At 32.8% G+C, this 25,264-nt stretch overlaps 4 protein-coding genes across 7 annotated transcripts; 3 read left to right on the top strand and 1 right to left on the bottom strand.

Annotated features, from left to right (window-relative positions):
- Positions 1-1,805: 1,805 nt before the first annotated feature.
- Positions 1,806-12,109, bottom strand: LOC105340323 (LITAF domain-containing protein). Of its 4 annotated transcripts, XM_011446307.4 has the most exons (6): positions 11,889-12,107; positions 9,691-9,717; positions 9,455-9,481; positions 8,960-8,989; positions 6,006-6,216; positions 1,806-2,512 (listed from the first exon to the last, which is right to left on the bottom strand). In XM_011446307.4, the coding sequence occupies exons 1-6, from the start codon at positions 11,926-11,928 to the stop codon at positions 2,404-2,406; spliced, it is 444 nt and encodes a 147-aa protein (XP_011444609.1). In that variant the 5' UTR covers positions 11,929-12,107; the 3' UTR covers positions 1,806-2,403. The 4 variants fall into 4 exon arrangements, with proteins under 4 accessions (XP_011444609.1, XP_034313429.1, XP_011444610.1 ...); XM_034457538.2 differs by lacking the exon at positions 9,691-9,717 and having other exon boundaries at positions 11,889-12,109; XM_011446308.4 differs by lacking the exon at positions 8,960-8,989 and having other exon boundaries at positions 11,889-12,108.
- Positions 12,110-14,760: 2,651 nt separating this feature from the next.
- Positions 14,761-17,274, top strand: LOC105340324 (lipopolysaccharide-induced tumor necrosis factor-alpha factor homolog). Its single transcript, XM_034457542.2, has 3 exons — positions 14,761-14,925; positions 15,525-15,696; positions 16,731-17,274. The coding sequence occupies exons 1-3, from the start codon at positions 14,847-14,849 to the stop codon at positions 16,837-16,839; spliced, it is 360 nt and encodes a 119-aa protein (XP_034313433.1). The 5' UTR covers positions 14,761-14,846; the 3' UTR covers positions 16,840-17,274.
- A 1,614-nt stretch (positions 17,275-18,888) lies between these two features.
- LOC105340325 (LITAF domain-containing protein) lies at positions 18,889-21,564 on the top strand. Its single transcript, XM_011446310.4, has 3 exons — positions 18,889-19,072; positions 20,317-20,491; positions 21,159-21,564. Exons 1-3 carry the CDS (start codon positions 19,009-19,011, stop codon positions 21,268-21,270), a joined length of 351 nt encoding a protein of 116 aa, XP_011444612.3. The 5' UTR covers positions 18,889-19,008; the 3' UTR covers positions 21,271-21,564.
- Positions 21,565-22,687: 1,123 nt separating this feature from the next.
- LOC105340326 (LITAF domain-containing protein-like) lies at positions 22,688-24,859 on the top strand. The gene is made up of 3 exons (XM_011446311.4): positions 22,688-22,848; positions 23,788-23,962; positions 24,507-24,859. Exons 1-3 carry the CDS (start codon positions 22,737-22,739, stop codon positions 24,616-24,618), a joined length of 399 nt encoding a protein of 132 aa, XP_011444613.3. The 5' UTR covers positions 22,688-22,736; the 3' UTR covers positions 24,619-24,859.
- The last annotated feature ends 405 nt before the right edge of the window (positions 24,860-25,264 follow it).

Here is a 25,264-nt window from a genome sequence, read left to right on the forward strand (position 1 = left end):
AATGTACATCAAGCTCATAATTTATTTTTTGAAAAATCGTACTTCCAAAAAATGGTTTTTATCCAGAGATCATATGATGATATCTAATATTTTTGGTATATTCCGTTCCTATTCTGGCGATTACGGCATGCGTTTTCCTGCAGCTAGCCATTTCTATCGGTGACGTCACTGTTTCCCTAAATGGTCATGTCAAATTGGACAAACTTGTAGACTTTACATTTAACAATTTGTAACATGTCAGCTGTGCTATTTCAGAAAACGGAGATACAAATGCAGAGACTATCGATGAAAAGCATTTTAAAGCAGCAAATGTGTATTTTTATGAACATAAGATTGATGGCCCGCGGAGCCAACTCTAGAGTGTTTATGTAAGGATTACTTAAAGTTTCCATTGCTCTAAGGATCAGAATTGATACTCAGAATTGCACACCATCACGATTGCATAATAGTATTAGGATTTACATGTTTACATGTCTGGATTTTTTAACACGATTACCCTCCATACCCCAACATGTTTTTGTCAGTGCAATTTTTCTGAGGAAAAAAAACCCCAGAATACTGAGAATTTCAAAAAACTTGGTAGTTTTCAAAGGCAAGATGCGCAGAGGTTCATATTCACAAAAACAAATCTGATTTCTTTATTTGTGTGAAATTGCCCCTATCGAACCTAGAAGATGATTGGGACATTAAAAAAAGCTACTGAAAGAAGATGAGTGGATAAGGCATGTAAAATGCCCATATACGGTCGGACAAGCTACTGAAAAATTAGAATATCAATAAATCTGATTTTTTTTTTTAAATCCTTTAAAACAATACACATTTTACATATAATTGATTTTTAACCCATAAACATTTTTAATACTTGGAATATGTTGACTCAAACAGGCGTATACGTATCAAAACCTGCGAATACTGTCATTTTTGAGAACTTCAAGACATTTTCTTTTATAGAGTGTGTCTGTGCTCCATATTTTTATCATAGTTTAAATAAGGTCTATTGGAAAACAAACCCATTTCAATCAACAAAATCGTGGAGAGATGACCCACTATACATTAAAAATACCATTTGTATCCCAACAATTGAACGTTTTGAAAAAATAATACAAGTCCGTAAATTCGTGGTCAAAGTCACACATAATATTTAAAGAGCCTACTTTGTTGTGTCTGAAAAGGCTCAGTGGTTAGAGTACCTGACATAAGCTAACCTTATATATCAAAGGTTTTTATGTTATGGGTTCGATACCGCAAAAATTTCTGGCAAAATGTTTTTTCTTATCTTTTGTTAAATATATCAAATACTGAATATAGTTAGAAAATATGCTTCTGCAAACTTGTATTATAATATATTTTATACATTTAATTGGAAAAAATAAATTCAAAATTGTATTTCACTACTTAATCGAATGGGCATTTGCACCATCTTATTCCCCCATCTCCTTTGTTGGTGCAACTCCTGAAAACAATGATTAGAATTTCAAAAAACTTGGTAGTTAATTAAAACATTATATATCTCAGGAAATTTTTATTCCGTTATTTTGCCAGAAACTTTTAATTTTTTCAGTTTTATGCAATTATTTGTTGTATCTGAGGCAATTTGATGATGGTAGTCAGAAATATGAAACTTTATAGGACTGTACCGTAAAATATGTAAAAACAGAAATAATCGGCTAAAGAAGGATGACGATACGCATGCCTATTGTTGATAAGATATGACATCTTAAACTGGGCCCAATTTTCTGTCGGCAAAAGAACAATATGACTTTTAAATGATTTGGTTTTATGGGGATTCAAAAAAAAATATTGAATAAACTACATAAAGTTCTTTATTAAAACAATAAAACATTTAAAAAAAAACATCAGTAACAGTTTGTGTAGTCAGGTATCTATACATGAAGGTAGGTTTGCTGTTTTAGAAATATGAACATTCATATACATGTAGCTACTATTACATGTACAATGAAATGGGCATAAGAACAGTTTACAAAAATATATTTATATACGTTGAAAAATCAAAAATACATGTACATAATTAAGTAACTTGACGAGGTAATTTTAAAACAGTAATAAAGTAACAACATAAATACTTGTAGATGATTCGTTATAGAGATTAAAAAATATTGACCAGGTTTAATGATAACAAAATCTTGAATCATTGTATGTAAAGGCATACTTATGTCACGCTAAAGGCAAAGGATCATTCAAGAAAGTATATTCTACTTCAAAACGGATATTAATGGCACAAATTAATCTTTGCTTGTCGTAAATCTCCACAAAAAATTCACCAATTTATCAAATCAACACAATTTAATCCAAAAATATCAATCAAGATTAAAAAGATGAAAACTCGGGCACTTTTTTTCCTGGTTGGTGTTTTGTTGTTGGAACCGGTATATCCGTTTGGACTTACATCCGGTTAAACTTCCCGATGGTGTGTCTGCAGTTAGGACAGCTGTGGACGACGTCCTTACATCCGTCCACACAGAATGGGATCAGACAACAGCCCAACCACAGCCTGCACAGAAAGAACAGGTACAGCTCATAAAAATGACAGAAAAGTAGGTTGCAAAAAGTAGTGCTCCTTTTTTTTATTATTAATTTTTTTAGTCAAACATTTGTTGGCAATAAAGCTGAATCATAACAAGAGGCCAATAGGCCTTAACGGTCACCTGAGTAGCATATAACCCATAGACAAACTTGTCGATGAGTCTCATATATGCATTTAATTAGGTTTCATTCTGGAGTAGAAAAATTATAAATTTGTAATGACGACAACCTCCCTGCCTGAAATCTTTCAAAAACTGTGAAACCTATTATTTTGGCAAAAAACTTAAAGATCTTGTCTACAAAATCATAAATTCAGTTTTCCTTTTAGATGTGTGGGAGTAAAGAAGATAATTTTTTAACATTATATGCAGTAACACCTATACATCCATTTTGGCCCTGCCTTAGAGTCAAAACCCATACTCCAGGGGACATTAAATTTAAAATTTTAGCAGAGGACTTCCTTGGTAAACATAATTATAAGTGAGTTTTTCATACAGATGTGCGAGAATAGAGAAGATTTTTAAACATTATATGCATTAACACTATATTGCCATATTGCTCCCACCATGCCCTGAACCCCTGACCCAGGGGCCATGAATTTCACAACTTAGGTAGAGAAGTTAGTAGACATCATAGCCATGTATTTAGTTTTCTGCCCACATGTGTGGGAGTAGAGAAAAAGATTTTTTAAGATTTAATACATTTTTATTATAAAGCCATATTGGCCCCACCCTAGAACCTGAACCCCTGACCCAGGGGCCATATATTTCACAATTTTGGTAGAGGGCTTCATGGACATTATAACCAGGCATTTAGTTTTTAATAAATATATATGGGAGTAAAGAAGATTTTCTAAGATTTAATACATTTTTACTATATGGCCATATTGACCCAACCCTAGAGCCTGAACCCCTGACCCAGGGGCTATGAATTTCACAATTTTGGTGGAGGACCTAATGGACATCATAATCATGCATTTAGTTTTTACCAAATTGGCCCCACCCTAGACCCCTGACACAGGGGTCATGAATTTCACAATTTTGGTAGAGGACCTCATGGACATCATAATCAGCCTTGTAGTTTTTAAGAAGAAGTTAAAAATGTAAAATTGTTAACGCACGATGGACGACGCACGACGACGGACGAAAACAGATAGCAATAGGTCACCTGAGTTTACTCAGGTGACCTAAAAATTCAATAATCCGTTGCACATTTATTAAAGAGGTTCGATCCTGTGATTTTGGGTAGCCATTTTGTGTCACCTCTAGTCTGACAATTCTGTGTCATATATGAATTCTACTTGTAAATTCCTTTTTTACATTGCCAAATAAACTCTATTGAATAAAATAGTGAAGAAAAAATTCCATATTTAGAGAGTGTAGTAAGGGACTATATTTTGTGGCGGAAGGTTTTTAAGAAGAAAATGAACATTTTTCATAACTCAGTTGATTTAGAGTACCGTAATTTTTGCTTTCTTATTTTCCGTGCAGACCAAATTTTCAGATAGTTTATGCATTGGGATATCTTCGTATTGTTTCAAAAAACATATTTCAACAATATTTCAATATTTCTATCGACATATATTGGCATGTTTAAGTGATATTTCATAAAAGTAAATAAAAAATCAACTCCAATTTTCCCCCAAAAATAGCTTATTTCATGCCATATCTCAAAATTTACATTATAGACCCATACTTTTGGTTTTATTTTCGGAATATTTAAGTTTCTTTTGACAAGTCTGTCATAATTTGAGAAAAAGTTTGAGACTTTTAAATTATTTAATTGCATGTTGAATTGTTTATGAATAAAAATAGTATTTTTTCAGTGCAAAAAGGTCAAAATATCAATAAGGTGAAGAAATTGCATACTTTTTCATTATGATAATTTTAATTTTATTAATTCTAAATATTGTTAATTTGTATTTGATACCATGGTTTATTTCGATAAAAAATTATAGAGGGAAAAACGATTTCTGTGCAATTTGCCTTTTCAGTGCAGAAAGGTCATATTAAATACACCGTAGCACCGAAAGGAGCATATAGACCCCAAAATTTTGTTTTGAATTTTGGTTAAGATATGTGTGTAGATATTTAAAAAATACTTTAGAAAAAAACTTAGAGACTTTTAATTGCAGGATCCAACGTCCTTAAGGTGTATAGTTTATATTGTCGTTACTTGTGTGGGATGATTGGGAAAGCTAAAACAAATTTTTACATATACTGCTAAAAGGAAACCCGAACGAGTTTGTGCAGAGGAAAAACAAAACAAACTCAGATGCTTCGATCTCTCAAGAATTTATGAAATGAAATCATCATGGCTAACCACGGTTTTGTTTGTGGCTGTGGTTGTTTGATTAACTCAGATGCGCTGTGCACGCATTCTAATTGCGTCTGCTTCAACAAGAAAAAAAAATTATGCCATAAGCTCCGACTGAGAATAGACAGGAAGTTGGGAATGAGAAAAATTTATATTTGTCTTTTCTAGAAGCATTGGTACTTTTAAATCCAGTATAAGGAATCTAAGTCCAAATAAAATTTATCCAGCAGCAGACTCATTAATACAATGTCAGGGCTTCTACAAATGGTGTATGAATAAAATATTTCAAGATAGACTATTAAAGTTGGTTTCTATTGTTAACGTTGACGCAGTTTTTAAATCAATCAACGATCAATTTTTTTAAAAGCACAAAAAAGGATTGGAGCAAAACAGTGTCTCAGACGTATCAACGCGATAAACCATCGAACAGTTTCAATTCAATATTCTTTTCAGTTTTCTAAACACATTGTTAGTGTAGATATCAATATCTATATCTTTCAAATGTTGCTAATGATGAGAATTGACTATATTCTACTTATTAAATTTTAATAAATGACAATTTATAAAACAACTTTTTAATTGTCTTGTGGTGTTTAACGCTAGGCAGTGGAATGATTAGGCAATTCTATTTGATTAACAAATATATATATATATATATATATATATATATATATATATATATATATATATATATATATATATATATATATATATATATATATATTTGTTTTTTGCTTAATGAGCAGAGAAAAAAATACTACTGATTTGTAATGAATTACATAATGTATGTTAATGATAAGTATAATACGTATAAATTGATTTTATTTGCAATTTTCACTACAGATTATTTGGAAATATTTTTAAGTGACTGAAATAACTTAATTATAAACCTCGTAAATTAATAAGTTTGTTGTTCTATGTTTACACAAAAATTGTACCAAATCTTTCTCATATTCGTCATTTGGAGAGTTTTCATTTTGAGATATTTGGATGCGAAGAATAATGTCTATTGTTTTCCGAATAGTTATTTTTCGAATGAATTTTCCTTTATGAAATTTTACTTTAACGAGTGGACTGATACATTTACAAGACTTAAATATTTTATTGTGTAAATATTAAAATAATATGAAGAATTTTAAGCTTACCCAAACAGGCACAAGACAAGGGCAATTACCCAAGCAAAAGTGCCAGTTTCAAAACTGGTGGAGGTCATCACTTCCGCTTGGCATGCCGGACATTTGGTGCGGACCGGATGTTCTCTAAACTGCTGTCCTGCAATCATGATTCCTGGTTGGGTGATAACGGTCACGCTTGACTGCCCAGCTGTCATCGGCTGATATCCGGGTTGATATCCAGCTAGTACGAGAGGTAAACTGTTACTTAATTGTCAAATGGCAAACACTTGTATTAAAACCAGACAAAGATTGGCGATCATAGTTAACAATTTTCTATATATATTGCTTGAAAGAGTAATACGAGAGAAATCAATCAGATGGGAAATTAGGGGGGAAATACGAAATATTTTACAAGATATGCCTGATGATATGATAAACAAGTAAAAGGTGTTAACTTTAATTTTAAACGAGAATTCAAGACAGTGGATGCCTAAAGGTTAATCGACAGTCTATTTTATGAAACATTAGATTGTCTTTTAACAGCATTGGCTGTTCCCAGCAAGTTTTAACTTCCTAAACCCAAGGACTGTTTGATGTCAAATAATCTAAAAGTGTTTCTTTGCCAATTGATTACCTTACATTTTAATGTTATTGGCTCGATCTTGTAAAAAAATAAAAAGTAAGGTATTTTGAAATTCATCAGATTGACCTAACTTACTAGTATTTGATTTCAAACAAAATAGTTAGGATTCCTTATTCAAGATAAGACCATAATTATATATATATATATGCTTGACTTTAAAAAGCAAATTACACAAGGAGGACAACTAATATCTTTCAAGTTAGAGAGATATATAGGGAAAGGGGGAGAGCGAGGGTTGAGAGAGATAAAGAGAAAAAATGAGAGATGTGGTGCATGGGATGGGGTGGGATGGGGGGGGGTTTAGAGAGGTGAGGTCAAAGTACCCATGTCTCGTATTTCTACACTACCACCATAATGCTGTCCGATTAAATTTAGATGTGCAGTTAAGTTTGGTCTATTTAAAATGAAAATTGAAAGTTATCTATACCATTAGATTGTTATATTGTATTTTTAACAACATCTAGATGAAAACACTGTGACGGACAAACCTATTAACCCCACTTCTCCAAATGCTAAAATATAAAACACTTTTAATGTGAATATTTTATTCAAGAATTCTACGTATTCAATCATGCATTTATGTTACATATCGGATATTGATTCATGTGAACCTAAGGAAAACAAGTTTAAATGGATATAACCTGAACTAAGAAGACATTTAACTTTCAAATTAATGAGAAAAAAATGCTAACAAAAATCCCGATCGATTCCTGTAGAAAATCGAATGCCTTCATGTATCAGACAGTGTACTCGCTGTTATGAATAATATATTGACACGGTGTGCAGGGTTGATTTGATGGCTTACGTCATCAGGTCTATTAAAGGGACTTAGACAGGATTTGAGATTTAAAAAAAATAGTTTTATTTTTTTATGTATAAAATGGTTTACTGGTGCATTTTAAATGAGTGACCAAAAATTGAATGTTTAAGTCAAGTTACAAGCGAGTAACAATTGATTGTTATATAAACAAAGCTCGAGTCTTATAGTTGTTTACAAAAATGGGATGTAGAGAATTACCATTTCTTAGACAAAATGACATGTAAAAAACAATTAAAACTTATTCAGTATCTTCATTAAATACTATTATCAACAAAAGAAAGTTACATTTGATTGAAACTTACACCAATACAACACTTATGTATAAAATGACAATATTCGAGCTTTGTTTACAAAACAAAGAATTATGAACTCTATATCTTGCTTAAAACTTGATATTAGACTTCCAAATTTTGACATAGCATTATAAACTTCTATATTTATCATTATAAACATTGAAAATGGAAAAATAAAAATTGAAAATTTTAAGTCAAATCGTGTCGATGTCCCTTTAAACTTAAACTTTGACATACTCAGTGTAAAACAATTATACTAGGTAAATATTCAGACTCTAAGAAATAAATGAGTGATCTTTTGCTCCGGTGTACATGTTCTTCTACTAAAGTGTACTCGTATACTAGGTAAATATTCAGACTCTAAGAAATAAATGAGGGATCTTTTGCTCCGGTGTACATGTTCTTCTACTAAAGTGTACTCGTATACTAGGTAAATATTCAGACTCTAAGAAATAAATGAGTGATCTTTTGCTCCGGTGTACATGTTCTTCTACTAAAGTGTACTCGTATACCGGTATATAAATTACCCGGCCTCTTCTGAGAAAAGTAATCAAAACAATAGTCCAACCATCGGGAAAATCAGCTACATTCTCACGCTAGCATTAGGTGGTCAATCCTAATGTATACTAAATCCTACTGGGACAGCGTTTAAATGATTGTCATATAACATTATGTAGGAATTGAAAGAGGCAATTCAGGATGTGAAAGTTCAAAGTGTGGAAAGTGTCGAAAGAACATCACACGTGTACACAACAGGGGTTCAGTAATTGCGGGTATAAAGCTGTTATTATTGTTGCATTTTTTTTATTAAGAAGGCTTGGTGGTCGTGGCTATTTTTTTAGACTATATTGGTCTCCTTTAATTGGAGAGCTCTGTATAGAAATATGAGAAAATACCCAAATTTGAAAGGCTACATACATAGTTTTTTCCCTTTACTTAATGATAGTATATAGCCAAACAAATGATATTTTAAAATTTTGATCAGATCCGATGGTTAATTTGTTGACCATCCAGCCTCCTTAAACAGGTAATTATTCCGTATTTGGCCAATTCAATATTCAAATGAGTTTCTGGTGCTGTCAAATCTCACACTGAATCGGTGATTTTTATCTCAGTATTTTAATAATAGCAAGGCACTGGGATGAACATGCTATTGGTTACTACTATAGGACAATATCTACATACAAGTACCATTATCTACAAATATGTACATCTAGTTCACAAGTACCTGCTGGCTGTCCATACATAGGCTGATAACCTGAAAATATTGAAATCTTGCTCCTTTGAATCGGTGAATATATATACTGCCATTAGTATACATAAAGCGCATATAGTTTATTCTAGATACATGCAGTGTAAGAAAAATAATTCAAATTTGAAAACTTTTAAAAAAGAAAAGCTAAAAATGGACAATGCACATTAGTAAACGTACATGTATCTATCTCAAATACATACAGTGAAAAAATCATATTCTAAAGCGGGAAAAAGACACATGTTTACCGATATTTGTTTGAATAAAGTGCATTAAATATTACCGCAGCTGATTTCGATTTTTTTTTCTTCTTTTTTTTATCGTTATTTTTAGCATTTAGACAAAGCGCTGTGTGTTAAAAGACTATGCGTAAAAATCATCAATATGTAAGCGTTAGTGATTACATGTAATATATAAACTTATGCTAACATTTAGCCAGATAACTAATGTCAAATAAAAAAAAGTACATACCCGCAGCAGGGGGTGGGGGACCATAGCCTATTATCAAAAAGAAAAATGAATTTAAAATACAGTAGAAATTTCAGTACTTTTAGTGCTTTGATTAAATTTAAAAAAGTCTGAGTGTTGCTTTCAAAGACCTGTTTGAAGTATCAATTTACTTCTTTTACATTTTGTAACTTCTTTTCCGATGATAAGTAATTTATCGATGCCACTCAACTTAGCACAAAAAAGTAAACTGTACTTACCTGAGGGCGGGGGTGGGGGTCCTTGGCCTAAAATTAAAAATCAAAAGTATTAATAACAGGTAAAGATGCCAAAGTCACTTCACAACAAATACATGTTCATGTAACACTAGCGGACGTCAAACGTACCAAAACCGACGAAAAATCGTTATCTATATAGTGCCCGTGGGTGAAATTCGTCCCCGCCATTGCTGGGAATTTCCAAGTTCAATGCATAGACGACAATGCATGTATGGTATGGATAACCAAAAACATTATTTTTCTTGAAAACAATGATCATCAAACGGGACTATTTGCGTGAGAAACAAACTATAATTACTAGTTAGTTTTAGAATTTGACAACAGTTTTTTTTAAAAAGACACCAACGGCTTTGCGACGGTCTCATTAGGGCAAGTCCGGTTTACCCCTCACGGCCCAAATTTTTTTTTTAAATTTTTGGGTCCGGTAGACTGCATGCCCAAGTTCAAGAAAACAAAGTAAGTTCCGAAAAAAACGCACATAAAGCGGGCATCTTTGTCCAGCGGTGTCTGTTCCAAGTTTTGAACATACATAAAAAAAAAAAATTCTGGATAGAATGGAATTCATTTAACTTTTTTCCGAAAAACAGAATTAGAATAAGAAAGACATGCAAACGGACACGAACGGAAAGATAAAAAAAATATTAACCGTTAGGCGTTCTGCAGTTGCGTTATCTAACGAGGTGCAACTAACCCTATTTGCAGGTGCTGTCTTGAAACCAAGAAGCTCGTTAAACGAAAAACGTTAAACATTCAGTATCACCATTACTTTGATTTTAGACGTGATGCTTCAATCTCCTCACGTTAATTCCATGTACATATATCTATATGATTGCATTAAACATTCTGTCAACAAAAACAGTTGAAGATGTTGAAAATACTGCTCTCAAAAATAAATAAATATATAAATAGATAAATAAATAAATAAATTAATTGATAGATTAGATAGATAAATAAATCAATAAATAATCAATCAATCAATCAATTAATTGATAGATAGATAAATAAATTAATTAATTAATAGATAAATAAGCCTGACTATACTGTACATTACACTCATACTTCATTTCTTAAATCTATTTATAGATGTGAAAATGTATTATCAATGCTGCTTGATTGAATTATTGATATTGTAAATGTTGCAGTCACCTTATTTTAAATACTTTGAAAGAAACATATTTATACGAACAATGTTACCTCTTCATTTCATTAGTATATATAATTATAAACTTGGTAAATTAAAATTGAAATACACATTGAGATGTTCTGTTTGCCCAATTTTACTTCTCATATTTCAGGAACTTTTTGTTTCTGAGGAAGAAATGTTTTAAAGTTTCACGATTTTAACACAATCCTCAGGAAATGCTATAGATTAACAATTTATACCCACTTTGTTAATGAAGTACCTTGTCCCAATTTCATAGCGAAGACCAAAGGCAATAGAACGTGCAAATATATGTATGAATTCTGACTTTCTGTAAATATGCCAGTTTTTCGTTCACTTAAATTGGATAGATTTTAATTTGTTTAACCAGAACAATATTATCTACAGTACATCAAATTTCGCAATCTTCGGTAACATTTCATAATTTTATACGTCAAACAATGGCGAATCCACGCATTTCTGGCTTGCTTTAATGAAACGGATTTTGAAATAATTAAGCCTTCACTTTATAATTTAGATCATTTTTTCAAAAACAGATATTTATCATTTAAAATTGTTATTTGATACCTGAAATTAATAACATGCTATATTGTGAAATGTACAAATTAACTGTAAGTGAGTCTATCACGTGTAATCCGTGTGTTGACAGGTGTGACACAGATTTTCTGTGACATCACTCGGTTGCTTTTTTTGCTGCTGATATTGATCTGTCGTTTTCTTCTCGAGTTAGAGAAATGTACATTGGTTAGCTTCGCTGTTCATTTTGACATCAAGAAATTTATAAAATTAACCTACACGTATATACGATTGTAAATTATTTGGGAGATACGGTATACACTTCGGCCAGAGACGACAAAGAGCGAAAGTCCTCGGTAAACATTTCTAATGTCCACTCGAGAATATCACAAATTTTCTGATGATGTGTTTATACGCCAAAAAAAAGCGAGCCCATTTCATAATTGGTAAAAGGAAAAAGATGCATTTTTACAGATCAAAAACAAATGAAATTCCCACTTACCTTGTTTCTCGGCCCCAGGGTACGGTGGAGGTGCGGACATAATGCTGAAGATTTGAAAACTAGAGACAGAGAAGATATGGAATCTTGACAGAGAATTTCAAAACCGCGGCTATTTCGCAGTCTACCCGAATATAAAATCAATTTTCCCTGCGAGCGTATTGATTTCTCCACATGTGGGTCGATGCCTCAATGTTTACCTGTGAACGGTATTGTAAGCTCAAGTTTATAGCGGTTCAGTGAAATGGAAGATAGATAATTGCTGCTATTTCTATAAATATATACAGTCATGTATATTTTAAAACATGCTTGATAAAGAACAATCGATTTTATACTGTTAAATATTGCCTCAAGGCTTTTAGGTACTGATATTTCAAACTTATAGTTTTGTCATATATTTAATTATTAAAGGATTTCATACGATTTCATATTTTATTTAAATAAGTTTAAAGTGAAGAATAGCGTGACATATGTCCTCTTTAAAATTCTTTTCTGAAATCAGCATTTCTTCATAGATTGGTATTTCTATAAATGTACGTACAAAGGGCATATGCGCAAGCATAAAGTACGCGGCAATATAAAGGAGACTAATTAGCTATGTTGTATTACTATAGTTTCATGTTAAATACTGAAATCTGTTTGGTTTAGATGCAGTTGATAATCCGTTCTATTACCCTCAGCGTTAGCAACACACTTGGGAACGGGTAACACTATATAAATAGTGCCTGTTTGGGAGGGTCACAGTTGAAATTGACACCCCGAGAAAACCATTGTCAACCGACGCGAAGCGGAGGTTGACAATGGTTTTCTCGGGGTGTCAATTTCAACTGTGATCCTCCCAAACAAGCACTATTTGTTTTGTTATACTGAATGTCTTAATTTTTAAGAAAATTTTACTGCTTTTATATAGGAATAACGTGAATTCTACAGCGAACCGTACGCGCATAATTTTCGCGCATGTAACAATTTGTAATGTTACCCGTTGCTAAGTACGTTGCTAACGCTGAGGGTAATTGAACGGATTATGAACTGCGTCTTAACCAATCAGATTTCAGTATTTAACATGAAAGTATAACAAAACAAAATGTTACATGCGCGTAAATTATGCGCGTACGGTTCACCGTAGAATTCACGTCATTTTTATATAAAAGCAGTGAAATTTTCTCTAATATTAAGACATTCAGTATAATAAAATAAATAGTGCCTGTTTGGGAGGATAACAGTTGAAAATGACACCCCGAGAAAACCATCGTCAACCTCCGCTTCGCGTCGGTTGACAATGGTGTTCTCGGGGTGTCAATTTCAACTGTTACCCTCCCAAACAGGCACTATTTATATAATAGTATCCACTTGTTATCAAATCAGAATCAAGGATGATTATTATTTTAAAATTATTTTTGACAAGCTGGAAAAAGGTCATCAAAATCAGAATCTAGTCATGATGCACAGGCACCTGAAGTTATATATTTTCCTCATGATAAATAGATATAAACCATCGACCAAATAATACACCCGAATTTTTATTAGGGTATTATCAAGTAAAGAATACTGTATATAATTGTTATTATGAGAACGTCATACCTGTGTCAGGATGGAATATGATTCTAGTCAAAGATTCTTGGATCCACTCGCAGATATCGTTCTTAGATCCGCCAACAGATATCGTTTTCACAAGCCTTGTTCATTTAAGATTAGTGATTTAAAGTCAGATTTAAGATTAGTGATTTAAAGTCAGCTATTTGTCATCCACAACATTCATAAACAGCAAAAAATTTATTCTTTCGAACCTGGGTAAAGAATAACCTTCAACTTTAGCAAATCTTGAAAGAGTTTTACTTACTTTTCTCATGCAAGTTCATTATATTAGGATGTAGATAATTTATTTAGTGATGCAGGTAAGATATGATTGTCTGATTGAAAGGACGATGTCCTAGCATTAACAAAGTTATATCTAAAATAATCGTAAAATCATCCAGAACAAAATATGAAACCCAGCTGGACTGTAATTTAAGATTAGAAAATAAACTAAATGTCTCTGACTTTCACGTTTAATTGGCCAAATAAGATACGACATACCCTAGTATGCACTTAAACGGAACTTCTATTAAAACTGTATTTCGCAATGAGATTTAGGTCTTTCAAAAGTATGGAAACCTTGAACAGACATTTAAAAAAAATGAGTTACCGCGGCACATTTAACTCCTGTGACATACTATGATCGTTCTTCAACTTATGAAATCTATTTGATATGGTGGCTCCGAAGAACAAATCGGACCACACAGCATTGAGTTTTACCCTTCTAAATAATAAGTATAAGATTCCCTGCATTTGAAAATTGGATGTTCTTGGTCAGCCTATGTAATTCCGTGGAGTTCGTGTTGTCAAGTTTCAATAGAAGAAGAAGAGACGGTACCAACTTTAACTACTGTAGCCATTTGAATTAGAGTTGTTGGATAAATTGTCTAAACAATGCATTTGAAAGTAGTATTTAAAAAAAAAAGAGGTTAACGAATGTGTTTTTACTAATATTCATACCCAGATAGTTCGTTTTACTGGTCAGTCTTGTCAGTTTATGTATGAATATACATGAGTGTTTGTATAGTGTGTATATGCTTATGAGGACAAAATCTGACATCTAGATTCGGTTTTTGTATTCAGCGTCATAATCTTCTATCAGAAATGTAAAAGAAACTACAACCGAACCAATCGGGTGTATCAAATGATATAAGTACAGTATTTTCTGCTTGCTAGAGTTTCATGTGCAATCTTCCAGTAACAAGAAACAAAGCAATCTATCAAAATTTATGTCTACACAATAAAAGATAATTCATATCATGTACATTTAAATTCAAAGCGCACGTAATATTGGGAATTAAATCGCATCCTGTTTTGCCGGTACCCGACATTGCCTCTACGCTTTTCCATACTTCTGATATAAACAACTTGTTGATCGGGACGAAGATGGACTACAAAGGACAGCCCGCCGGTAACCCACCACCACCCCCACCCCCGGGGTACAGCCAACCGCCCCCACAATATGGTAAGTATCATATACACTTCTTAGATAATTTTTGTTAAATTTTATTTGGAATTGAAGTGTTTTAAAAGTTACGCATAAAAAATTGGATTGCGGCCAACGTCAAAAAATCGATTTTATAAAAATCTGGTTTAAAATAGTAGCGTGTTAAGATTTCTCAAAACTTTTCCATAGAAAATATTCATAATTCAAAAATGGGATCAAAAGAAAGTTTGATAGTTGAATTATGTTTTGATCGATTCAGGTTTATTTGAAAAAATGTATTGCGCCGTGACAAAAATGGCCGGATTAAAACCACCCGAAGAGTTGTTATCGTCTAAAACTGTCTGGGCATTTCTATAGAGGGCTCCTTAAACAAACCATCTGCAACGAATAAGTTTTAAATGTCACAGTATGCCATTATATATATTCAAATTTAGGTCACGGTTCCGTGTACATATATTCAGTAAACAAAAATTTTACAGTTCGTTTAGGTAGTCAGAGTAGGAAAAACATAGATAAGTTTAAAATTTACGGATACCTTTTTCTTATTATTTACTATATCTTTTACTTTAGACCCTTCCATCATTAATCTAAATTTCGCATTCTAACGTTGTTTGCAGGGCAACACAGCACGACCGTTATCACCGCTGGAATGCCTGTTGTTGCGCACTGCTTTCGGGAGACCTCGGTGCCCATGCAGTGTCCTTACTGCCACGCCAACATCACCACCACCACAACTTACGAGACGGGTACCCTGACCTGGGTAATCTGTGGAGTGCTGATCCTTTTCGGGTATAATCTGTGTTGAGGATTTCTCTTTTTTCTTTTTTTACTTTTAGGCTTGTTTAGAAGATAACTTGTCATTAATGGTAAATAAACGGAGAAAAGGCAATTTTAACAAGGAAGAAGAGTGCTTCAAATGAAACAAAACAAATACAAAGCAATCCCCGTTAATCCAGATATCATGGGGAAAAATAGAGTAAAATGAACTGATAGAATATTTTTTGATATCTTTTAAATAAACGGATCAAACAATTATTATATAACTGTAAATTATATGTTTGTGATGAAATAAAAAAAGATTGTATGAAGGATTTCATACTTGCAAAACGGAATTTTGTACGTGACGACGATGATGTTATTTTGCGTTAATCCTCTAAAAAGCTTTCCCGCATATAATTATATGTCTTGCAGGAGTGTATGAACAATATTCATTTTGTAACCTAAGGAGAACATTACATTGAATATTTCCGGCATAGTAAATTGCGACTCGTTCCATTAAGGATATAGCCGTATTGCTTAGTATAAGTTGATAAACACTGCATTTTATAATTAGAGGGATATCATAACTTTACTTACATTTGCCGTTATTTTAACCATGAGAAATACAACCTGTTATTTTACAAATGTTGGCCGATGTTAAGAAGGCTTGGTTAACCATCGGAACTCCCTTACACTCTGACATATTATATTTTTGGGCATAATCTAGCTTTTAGTAAAGAATAAATCCAAATAATTTAGCTTTAAATGATCAATTTTTTTTTATATCTTTATCTAGAACTCTTCCTCTGTAAGAGATTAAAATAGTCTACAAAAATGGCCAACGAACCCTCTTAAGGGAAACATTGATTGTGTTAGAACCCGAGCTATGAAATATTGTCCGACGGTTAACCCAGACATATTAACTAGGTAAAAAGGAGAGCACCGGGCCCTCATAAGTTTTAAAACTTGTATCCAGTCCTTTTGATTTGTGTCGATAATATATGTTCAATTTTTTGAAAAGATGTCTTTAATCAAATGTGTTTTTAAACTTTTGATTTTTTTAGCTTGTGGCTTGGTTGCTGTTTGATCCCATTCTGCATTGACGGATGCAAGGACGTCATCCACTCCTGTCCTAACTGTCACCAGACCGTCGGCAAATTCAACCGGATGTAGGAGCACCCCCGGAAACTTTTCCCGGGGGAGCCACTTATGCAGAACTGCATTTTAATACTACATATCTTGCATATTTTATTGTAAATATTTCTTAGGTTTGGGGAAAATAACCAAGGGGTAAAATGTGTATGAGGCTTTTAACTTTACAAGCTGAACTTTTTTCTCATTTTATATCCGTTGTGGGGGTTGTTTTTGTTGAGGTATAATATACGCAAATGGAGTATCAAAATTACTTATGATGGTACGCACAATGTGATATCAGTTTACGCAAGTGAAGTTATCAATAGAGTAGGGAATATATATGTTCGAACTTTTTGATAACAATATTCAATTCTTATACGCAGATAATCAATGATTTTCGTTTGTTGTTTATTAACAAACATATGAAATTTCTTAATATTTTCTATTTTTTAAATAAATTGGTTAAAAAAAGAATTTTAGCATGTTTGATTTTTCAACCAAATCTCTCTCTCTCTCTCTCTCTCTCTCTCTCTCTCTCTCTCTCTCTCTCTCTCTCTGTGTGTGCACCAATTTTTGGAATGGATTTATTCACGGAGATTAATTAAAAGCACATTTATTCTAAGACTTGCCAGAGTAAGAAAATAAGCGGATAAAAGTCAAAAGTCATGCTATAGCAGAATTTTATTTTGCTAGCCGATATTTGCTTCTTACTTCCCTATCCTTTACTATGAGATTGGTCCATTAATGTACAATATCCTCCTTTCGAATCCTACTAGAACCAGATCGCAGAAATCAATATAAACCACGTATTTTTTTAGGTGAATCACAATAAGCTCATCAAAGATCCACGGAAAGACCATTGCTCCTGTTATAAGCCAATGTAGAACCATTTTAACAAGAGCTTGGACTATGGGTAGTTGGTGCCAAACAGCAATGTGACGCAGGCCTGTCTATTTCATTGTAGGCCACTCAGCCATTGCTCTTGAAATCAACAAGATTTGTCTGGCTTTTGAGCTAAGACTACGCAATTGGTGTATATTTCACTCGAAACCAGTGTCATTTTTAACTTATTTTGACGAAAACATTGATAGTAACGTCCCATTGAAAGTCCAAGGCCTTGTTAAAATAGTTCTAATTTATTTCCAAAACGAACCAGAAAACTGTAAAAAAAAATAATAATAATAATAATAATAATAAAGTTTGGCCAGAAGAAGATAATATTGTTTTCTTAATTTGGTAGTTTGTACCCAATGGCTTTGGAAATGAAATTAGAAGGAAATGCAACCTTCGGTTTAGAGTATTTCGAGTACGACTTACATGTATATTAGCGTGCATAAAATGATCCAGCAAATAATTAGAGGTGATAATGAAGAAAACACATTTTCAGATGTAGTCTCTCTTTAAAAAGTCAAATTTACTAGAATGTTAGAAAAAATGTTGCACTATAAACAAACTAAGCAATGTCAATCGATGAATTCAAGTAATATCTGATACATATACCAGGCTGCTAATTCATTGATAAAAATAATTAATTGACGATACAGTTGAGTTTCTAAATATACTTGTAATGTAATGTAAAAAAAAAAATAACGTAGGTCTAGTGAAGTTGATGATCAATTTTATTTTGATCTTAAATTCATTCCCAATTCCATTTTAAATTCATTTCTTAGAAGTATCAGGTACTGCAAATATATTGTGTACCAGGAAACATTATTTTGTCACAATTGAAACAAGTGTTACGATTTCTTCTCAGAAAGTGGAAGGGTTATACAGCCTGTGTTAATCTTTATAAAAAGCGAAAGCTCTAAAAAAACAAAACAAACAAAACCCGAATAATTGTATAATTTGTAAGTTCTTAGCATGGAGACTGTACTGTAGATTTGCATGTTCTATGCCTGAAATACATGTACATAATGGAAATATAAATTGCATTTCTTTGTATTATATATTTTCTATCTACTAGTATGTATAATTGCTGTTTAATGTGATTTGCCTCTGGACAATTTAAATAATAAACTAATGTAACTGAGGCAATGAGTATATATATTTGGATTTTTTGGTTTTAAATCTCCCACCCAATCGTTTCCTTTGGACGGCGCTGAGAGTTTAAATTTCGCAAAGATATTTGGCCCGAACAATCGAAGAGTTTTGCAATACATACACTGGTATATGTAAACAACGCTGGTCTGCGTTGTTACGGCCGCGGAGATGAATCAACCCCCTCCCCCACCGTCATATGTCGCCCCTGGGCAAGGACAACCTCCGCCCCCACGTAAGTACTTATTATTTGACTATCATAGGTAGATACGGTACACACATGAAGTATTGTGATTCTTTTGTATAATATGTAAATGCGATTACATTCTGAAGAAAGAAGGACAAAGCTTGGGAGACCTACTTCTTGATGACCACATGATCTCTCAAGCTAAAATGAACATCATTTACAGGAATTGTATATCATTTGAAGGGTAATTACAAGCTATGTGTATAACGATGCATATATACATCTGTACATAGAACTGGTCACTGTAATTGTCAAAGAAAAGATGAACACTTTTACCTACGATACATACGTATCACAATACATGTGCATAGGCAACTCTTTGTACGTTATAGAAGTATTAATAAATTCAGTGTTTACGCCATGGTCAGTGACAACCTTTCATTCAATTTGGGGGAATTGTTCCTAGCTGTCCATTTTTGCAATGGATTTTAATGGCATGTATGAAGTTTTAAAAAATACTGGATTAAAATGCTTCGACGTATTTAACAATGGATTACATTCATTTATTTTTACATGATTGTTACTACAATTATTGCTATTTTACCCACTTTTCTGTTTACACAAAACCTAAGAGTAATTTGTAATATTTTTAGTACCAGTGGTATAAGGATAACGTATAATTTATAATTTCTCCTTAGGGAAGAGTTAACTTTATCCTTTTTTAAATTGACAACAAAAATCAAATTTTATATTATATCATAATTTTTGGATTTATATTTTCAATAGAAACGTTTAGCTGTGACTTTATTTAGAAGCATTAAATTGCATTTTGCATACTGCAATTACTAAAATACCAAATATTCTAACTCCCAAAATAGCCTGGTAATTTACCCTACATGTAAATAAAAGACGAATAAATTTTCATAGAAATTTATCTAAACTTGAAAAACGTCTCGTGTTTCCTGAAAAAAAAAAATCCTTTTCGAGACCATATAAATGCACATGTAACCTAATCATAAATGAACATGTTCCATTTGAGTACAGAAACCAATGAATTCCTCCTTAATTTCATTCTTTTCATGAACATAGAAACCTACATCTCTTTTTTATTTGGTTTTGTTTATCTTCAGTTATCTTTTTTGAGCAAATTGATGCCTTTTTGGCAAAATGCTTTGATTCTTATATAAACATTGTAACATTGTCCTAGGTTAAACGATTGATAACAAAAAGGTATACTACGTGTATATCTCAAACTAATAAATAAAAGCTTTTGCTTTCCTCTTTGAATGCAGCGGGAGGGACCCAAATTGTCTACACCCATCAGCCGACCGCCCTTTCAGCTGTTAATTTCAATCAGTATCCTGTCGCCATGAAATGTCACTACTGCCAGGCGTCTATCACTACCAGTACTAACTATGAGGCGGGGGCGTTAACTTGGGTGGCGTGTTTCGTCATTGCATTCATTGGGTAAGTAGGACCAAAGTTTCCCTAAACACCGAAGCTAATTTTAAGGACTTCGCCATTTTTAGAATATTTTTCTACCTCCAAACAAAGAAGAGTTTCGAATTGATGACCTATAGTGGACATGAATAATATTTTTTTACGAATTTCATATAACCTATGCAAGTATTTTACAGCGTTTGAAGAACAAAGCTTATAAAAATTGCGATAATTTTTGTTAATCTAAATCCTAAATGACTTTGTCTATCTACTATTTATCAAAATGTAAAATTATGCTTTATAAATATCAAATAGATCATTAGGTTGTATCATTGTATTTGATATATCTGCTTACAAGCATGTGGTTATTTTTTTTCAACTGAAAATTAGATGAAGGGGGAGGGAAAAAATCAATGTGTATGCATTGGGATCCTTTAAAAAAAAACCCAGCATTTTAAAAAGTTCACCGGCACATGAATTTGGTTGGTCACGTTATCATATTCTGTGAAGCCTGCTGATGTGCTATCATACAAAACACTTTTAAATCTTTATTTATTTTATTCGAAAATGTGTACAAACCTTCAAAGAATAATCAGTTTTCAAAAACCTAGGAATATTTATACAAAAATGTTGCTGTTGACGTTATTTTTCTTTTGTAAAATCTAATAATAACATGTGTATTTTCATGTTTCAGATGTTGGTGCGGATGCTGCTTCATTCCGTTTTGTTTGAACGATTTAAAGGATGTGACCCACAACTGTCCGAATTGCAGACAAACCCTCGGAAAATTCAGCAAAATGAAATAGTTATATTATCGTGAAATAGTGTGTGTATTTGTAAATAAAGAAAACTGTATATTAACAAAGTAAATATTACTTTATCTCTGTGGACAATTATAACCTTGAAGTGATTGAGTTTACCTAAAGAAGATGAATACAATCTTTTTTCATGTTCTATAGATATGCAATGCAGTTATTTTTATGCAGACGATGATCATCTGTACACTTTTCTAGTCTTTTGTCGTATTAGAATGCTGCTATCTTGACCACTTCAAACTCAAAGTCAACGATAAATATGAAACAATAAACTTGAAAATTTAACCATTCTTAGCAAAAGTCTTTTTTGATTGACCACACGTATTATATTTCGTAAAATATCTATAGATCTTGCATTGACCTTAAAGGAATAAGCGGTACCAGAGATCGAAGTCATGACTGACCTTCAGGTCAATTATAAACAACTTCTTGTTGTGCCTGTTCTTGTATACACATCCAAACTTGTAAAAAGATGGTGCTAGATTGAAGACTATAAAGCGGTAATACAGGACAGATTGAAACAAAAAACCTAGCAGAGAGACAAACAAATAATTCTTTTATTTTGTGGACTTTTTATTTGATACTTATTCGTGATTTAAAAAATCAGAAAGGCATAGGTTTTGCTAGAATGAAGTACTGTCTAGTAAGACAGTGCAAAGATAGAGACATACTTTTCTTTTAAAATTCATACATGCGCCAATGTCATACGTTCTCTTAAGTGCATCAAACCATACAAAACTATGAAAGGAAAGTTTTATGAATCTCAAAAGTGGTTATAAACTTTTTAATCGGTGGTCTTCCAAATAAGTATCCTAAATCTTTTAGATTTGTACCATAGACGGATGCAAAGAGGCAAACCTGTTACATGATCATGAATTATCATCCAACACAGCGTTTTATCTTTCGCTTAAAAAATGATTATTAAATACAGATTTTGCAATTAATGCTTTTAAATAAAAAACTGATAGATACATGTGCCAAAACACAACAAAAAAGTTGTCATCAAATACAGATTCTGCAATTAACGCAAATAACGTGAAAAACTGATAGGCATCTTAGCAAAAGACAACAAAAACTTTACCATCAAATACAGATTCTACAATTAATGTTTTAAATGAAAAACAGATGGGTACGTGTATATGTAACAAAAGTCAACATGTCTTGACAGTTTTACCCTACCGTCTTCAGAAAAAACGCTTTAATTGTATATTTTTTTTATTTTATTTATATATATAATAGCTTATATATAAATGTAGTAAACAGTACAATTAACACTTCTTTGTCATTACTTGGCATACGAAAAGTCTTTAACAGTGGGGAATAACAAACCGAATTGTTCCGACCTTCGATTTTTAAATCTCCAGCCGAGTCGTTTTGTTTGAATGGCGATGACCATTTAAACTCTGCAGAAAAAACTTTCCTCCGATCACGCGAAGAGTTTCGCAATACATGTCTAAATGAAAACAACGTCGGACTGTGTTGTTACGGCCACAGAGATGAATCAGGCCGAGCCTTCCCCTCCATCCTATGAGTCCCTGGGGTATGGCTACGGACAACCCCCGCCCCTACGTAAGTACAATCTGACTAGTAATACATAAGCTTATTGATGGATGTACATGTTATTCTTCTATATCGTTTCGTAATATGTTATCCCGTTCCCAATTAAACAATTTGTAAACGTTAGGACATATTAGGCTTTCGCAGGCTAAAATGTATAACGTTCGCGTGTTTTTTTTACATTATTTGCGATGCATTTTATGTTGAATGCAAGTATATTCGATACTACCATTGATTCATTGACTAACCATTTATCTAAGACTGTTTGGTTATGAATTGGGGGTTGATCAAGTGAGAGTTTGAGAAAGAATTATTGATAATACAGTCATTCTTGGTCAAGTCTTCGCAAATGATTCAAAGAAGGGGAGAGTTTTGCTCTACATACTAAAATTTAAATCTAGAACCTCTTCGACAGGCTCGACTTTTTACTCCTCTTGCCAGTATTGTTTGTATTTCCTTATGGTATAACGAATTAAAGAGCCTGTAGGTTAAATATAGACTTGGTCAAGATTAAATTAAAGGTGCTATGACATAATTCACAAGAGATTAAATCCATGTATTTTGTCATATATTTACTACGATTACTGTAATTTACCAAATTGTCTAAATTTAAAACCACACTACTCTTAATAACATTTGTTCAACAACACTACGCCATTATCATAGTACATTGTTTATTTTATATCTTGGGAAGATTTCACAATTTCTTGACCTGACAGCAAAAAAAGTTTCCAGCAAATACCGATAAGTTACAAGTACATGTACCTTTGGAATTTCCAAACTGCCATTGTCTCTTCTTATCCTGAAAACTTTCATTCTTTTCTGGACATACAAATTTACCTTTTTTCCAGATTGTATATTCCTATTTAAATAAACCTTAATTTATCATCCTGAATAATAATTACCATTTCTTCATACCTAAAAGGCGTGTTTTCCTCTTCGTCTATATAGCGGCAGGGACCCACGTGGTCTATACCCAACAGCCGACCAACACCGCAGTCATCTCGTTCCGTGACAAGCCCATCGCTATGACGTGTCAATTCTGCCAGGCTTCTGTCACCACCAGCACCACATACGAGGTGGGGGTAGCGACGTGGATCGTGTGTTTCGTCATCGCTTTCATGGGGTGAGTCGGACCATGATATTGGTTCCTCTATTGCCAGAAACACTGCTAAGGCCTCTTACCTAGGGCCTCTTCGCTAGTGCATATATACAATGTACATGAAGTATATATCTTTTCTGTATGGTTGAAGAATTGGTCAAACAAAATGTCAACAAAGCTTGGGCAGACTAAAATAGTGTCACAAAACTTTACTGTTTACTTCTAAAGATTGAAAGGACAGAAAAATCTCAGTTCACACGTGTATCCTGAAAAAGTCGTCGCCAACAATTGCAAGTCACTTAACTCGGTCATCAATTCAGTTTCTTAAAAGAAAAGTGCAATATATTAATTTGAGGTCAAATCTCAGACTTGTGGTTGAGGAGCTGGTGACGTCGCGACGTAAAAAAATAACTCTTTGGTGCACATAGTGGAGATCTTCTTTAATTAATATTAACAAAGTCCTCTTTTTGCATTGACTTACTGCAAAACTTTTTTTCAAAACCCACAAATCTACATATATAATTAATTTTTTAAAAGGTCTATTAAAAATGTATTTTTCATATTCTAGGTTTTGGTGTGGGTGCTGCTTTATTCCATTTTGCATGGATGATGCTAAAGACGTGTTCCACAACTGTCCAAACTGTGGACAAACCGTTGGAAAGTTTGCAAGATTATTCTAAAAACCCGTCTCGTCTTTGAAGAAAGATTAAAATATGTGACAGACAAAAGTAACATTTTTAGTCATTGAAAACTAGTTTTCAATCCATTATCTATCAAATAGAAATGATGGTGATAAAAGAAATTTATTCACAGACTTACGAAGCTGAAACGCCAAGTGAACCTAGAGAGAAGCATATGTCATGTATTGTTTGAGGATAAGCCGTTAAATTATTTGTTTCTAAGAAATACAAAGTATAAATGAAAAAGTTTCGATGTATATTTTTTCCAGAAACAATATAAACATGAAGGACGATTTTGCAATCACCATTACATGTACATGTAGACATTAGTATGCTGAGCGGCACTCCGTAAACCTTGATACTTTAAGTCTTGATACTTGTAAACAGAGAAAAAAAAACTGAAGCCGTTGTGTTTATTTGTTGCCAATATCTTTTATATTTGAATTCATTTGTTAAAATGAAGTTCGGTGATGCTAACCTTAAAGCTCTTTAGTCCGATTTTACACATGTATCAAATTTTAAAATCATCGTAAAATGATGGTTTGGGGTAGTCTTTTTAGGAGTTTTGACTATCATTTGTGTAAAAAAAAATTCAAAAAACAAAAACATCCCCCCCCCCGCCTAAGAAAAAATTGAAAAAAATTAT

Source organism: Magallana gigas, chromosome 7 (genome assembly GCF_963853765.1).
Source record: "Magallana gigas chromosome 7, xbMagGiga1.1, whole genome shotgun sequence".
NCBI classification, from domain to species: domain Eukaryota; kingdom Metazoa; phylum Mollusca; class Bivalvia; order Ostreida; family Ostreidae; genus Magallana; species Magallana gigas.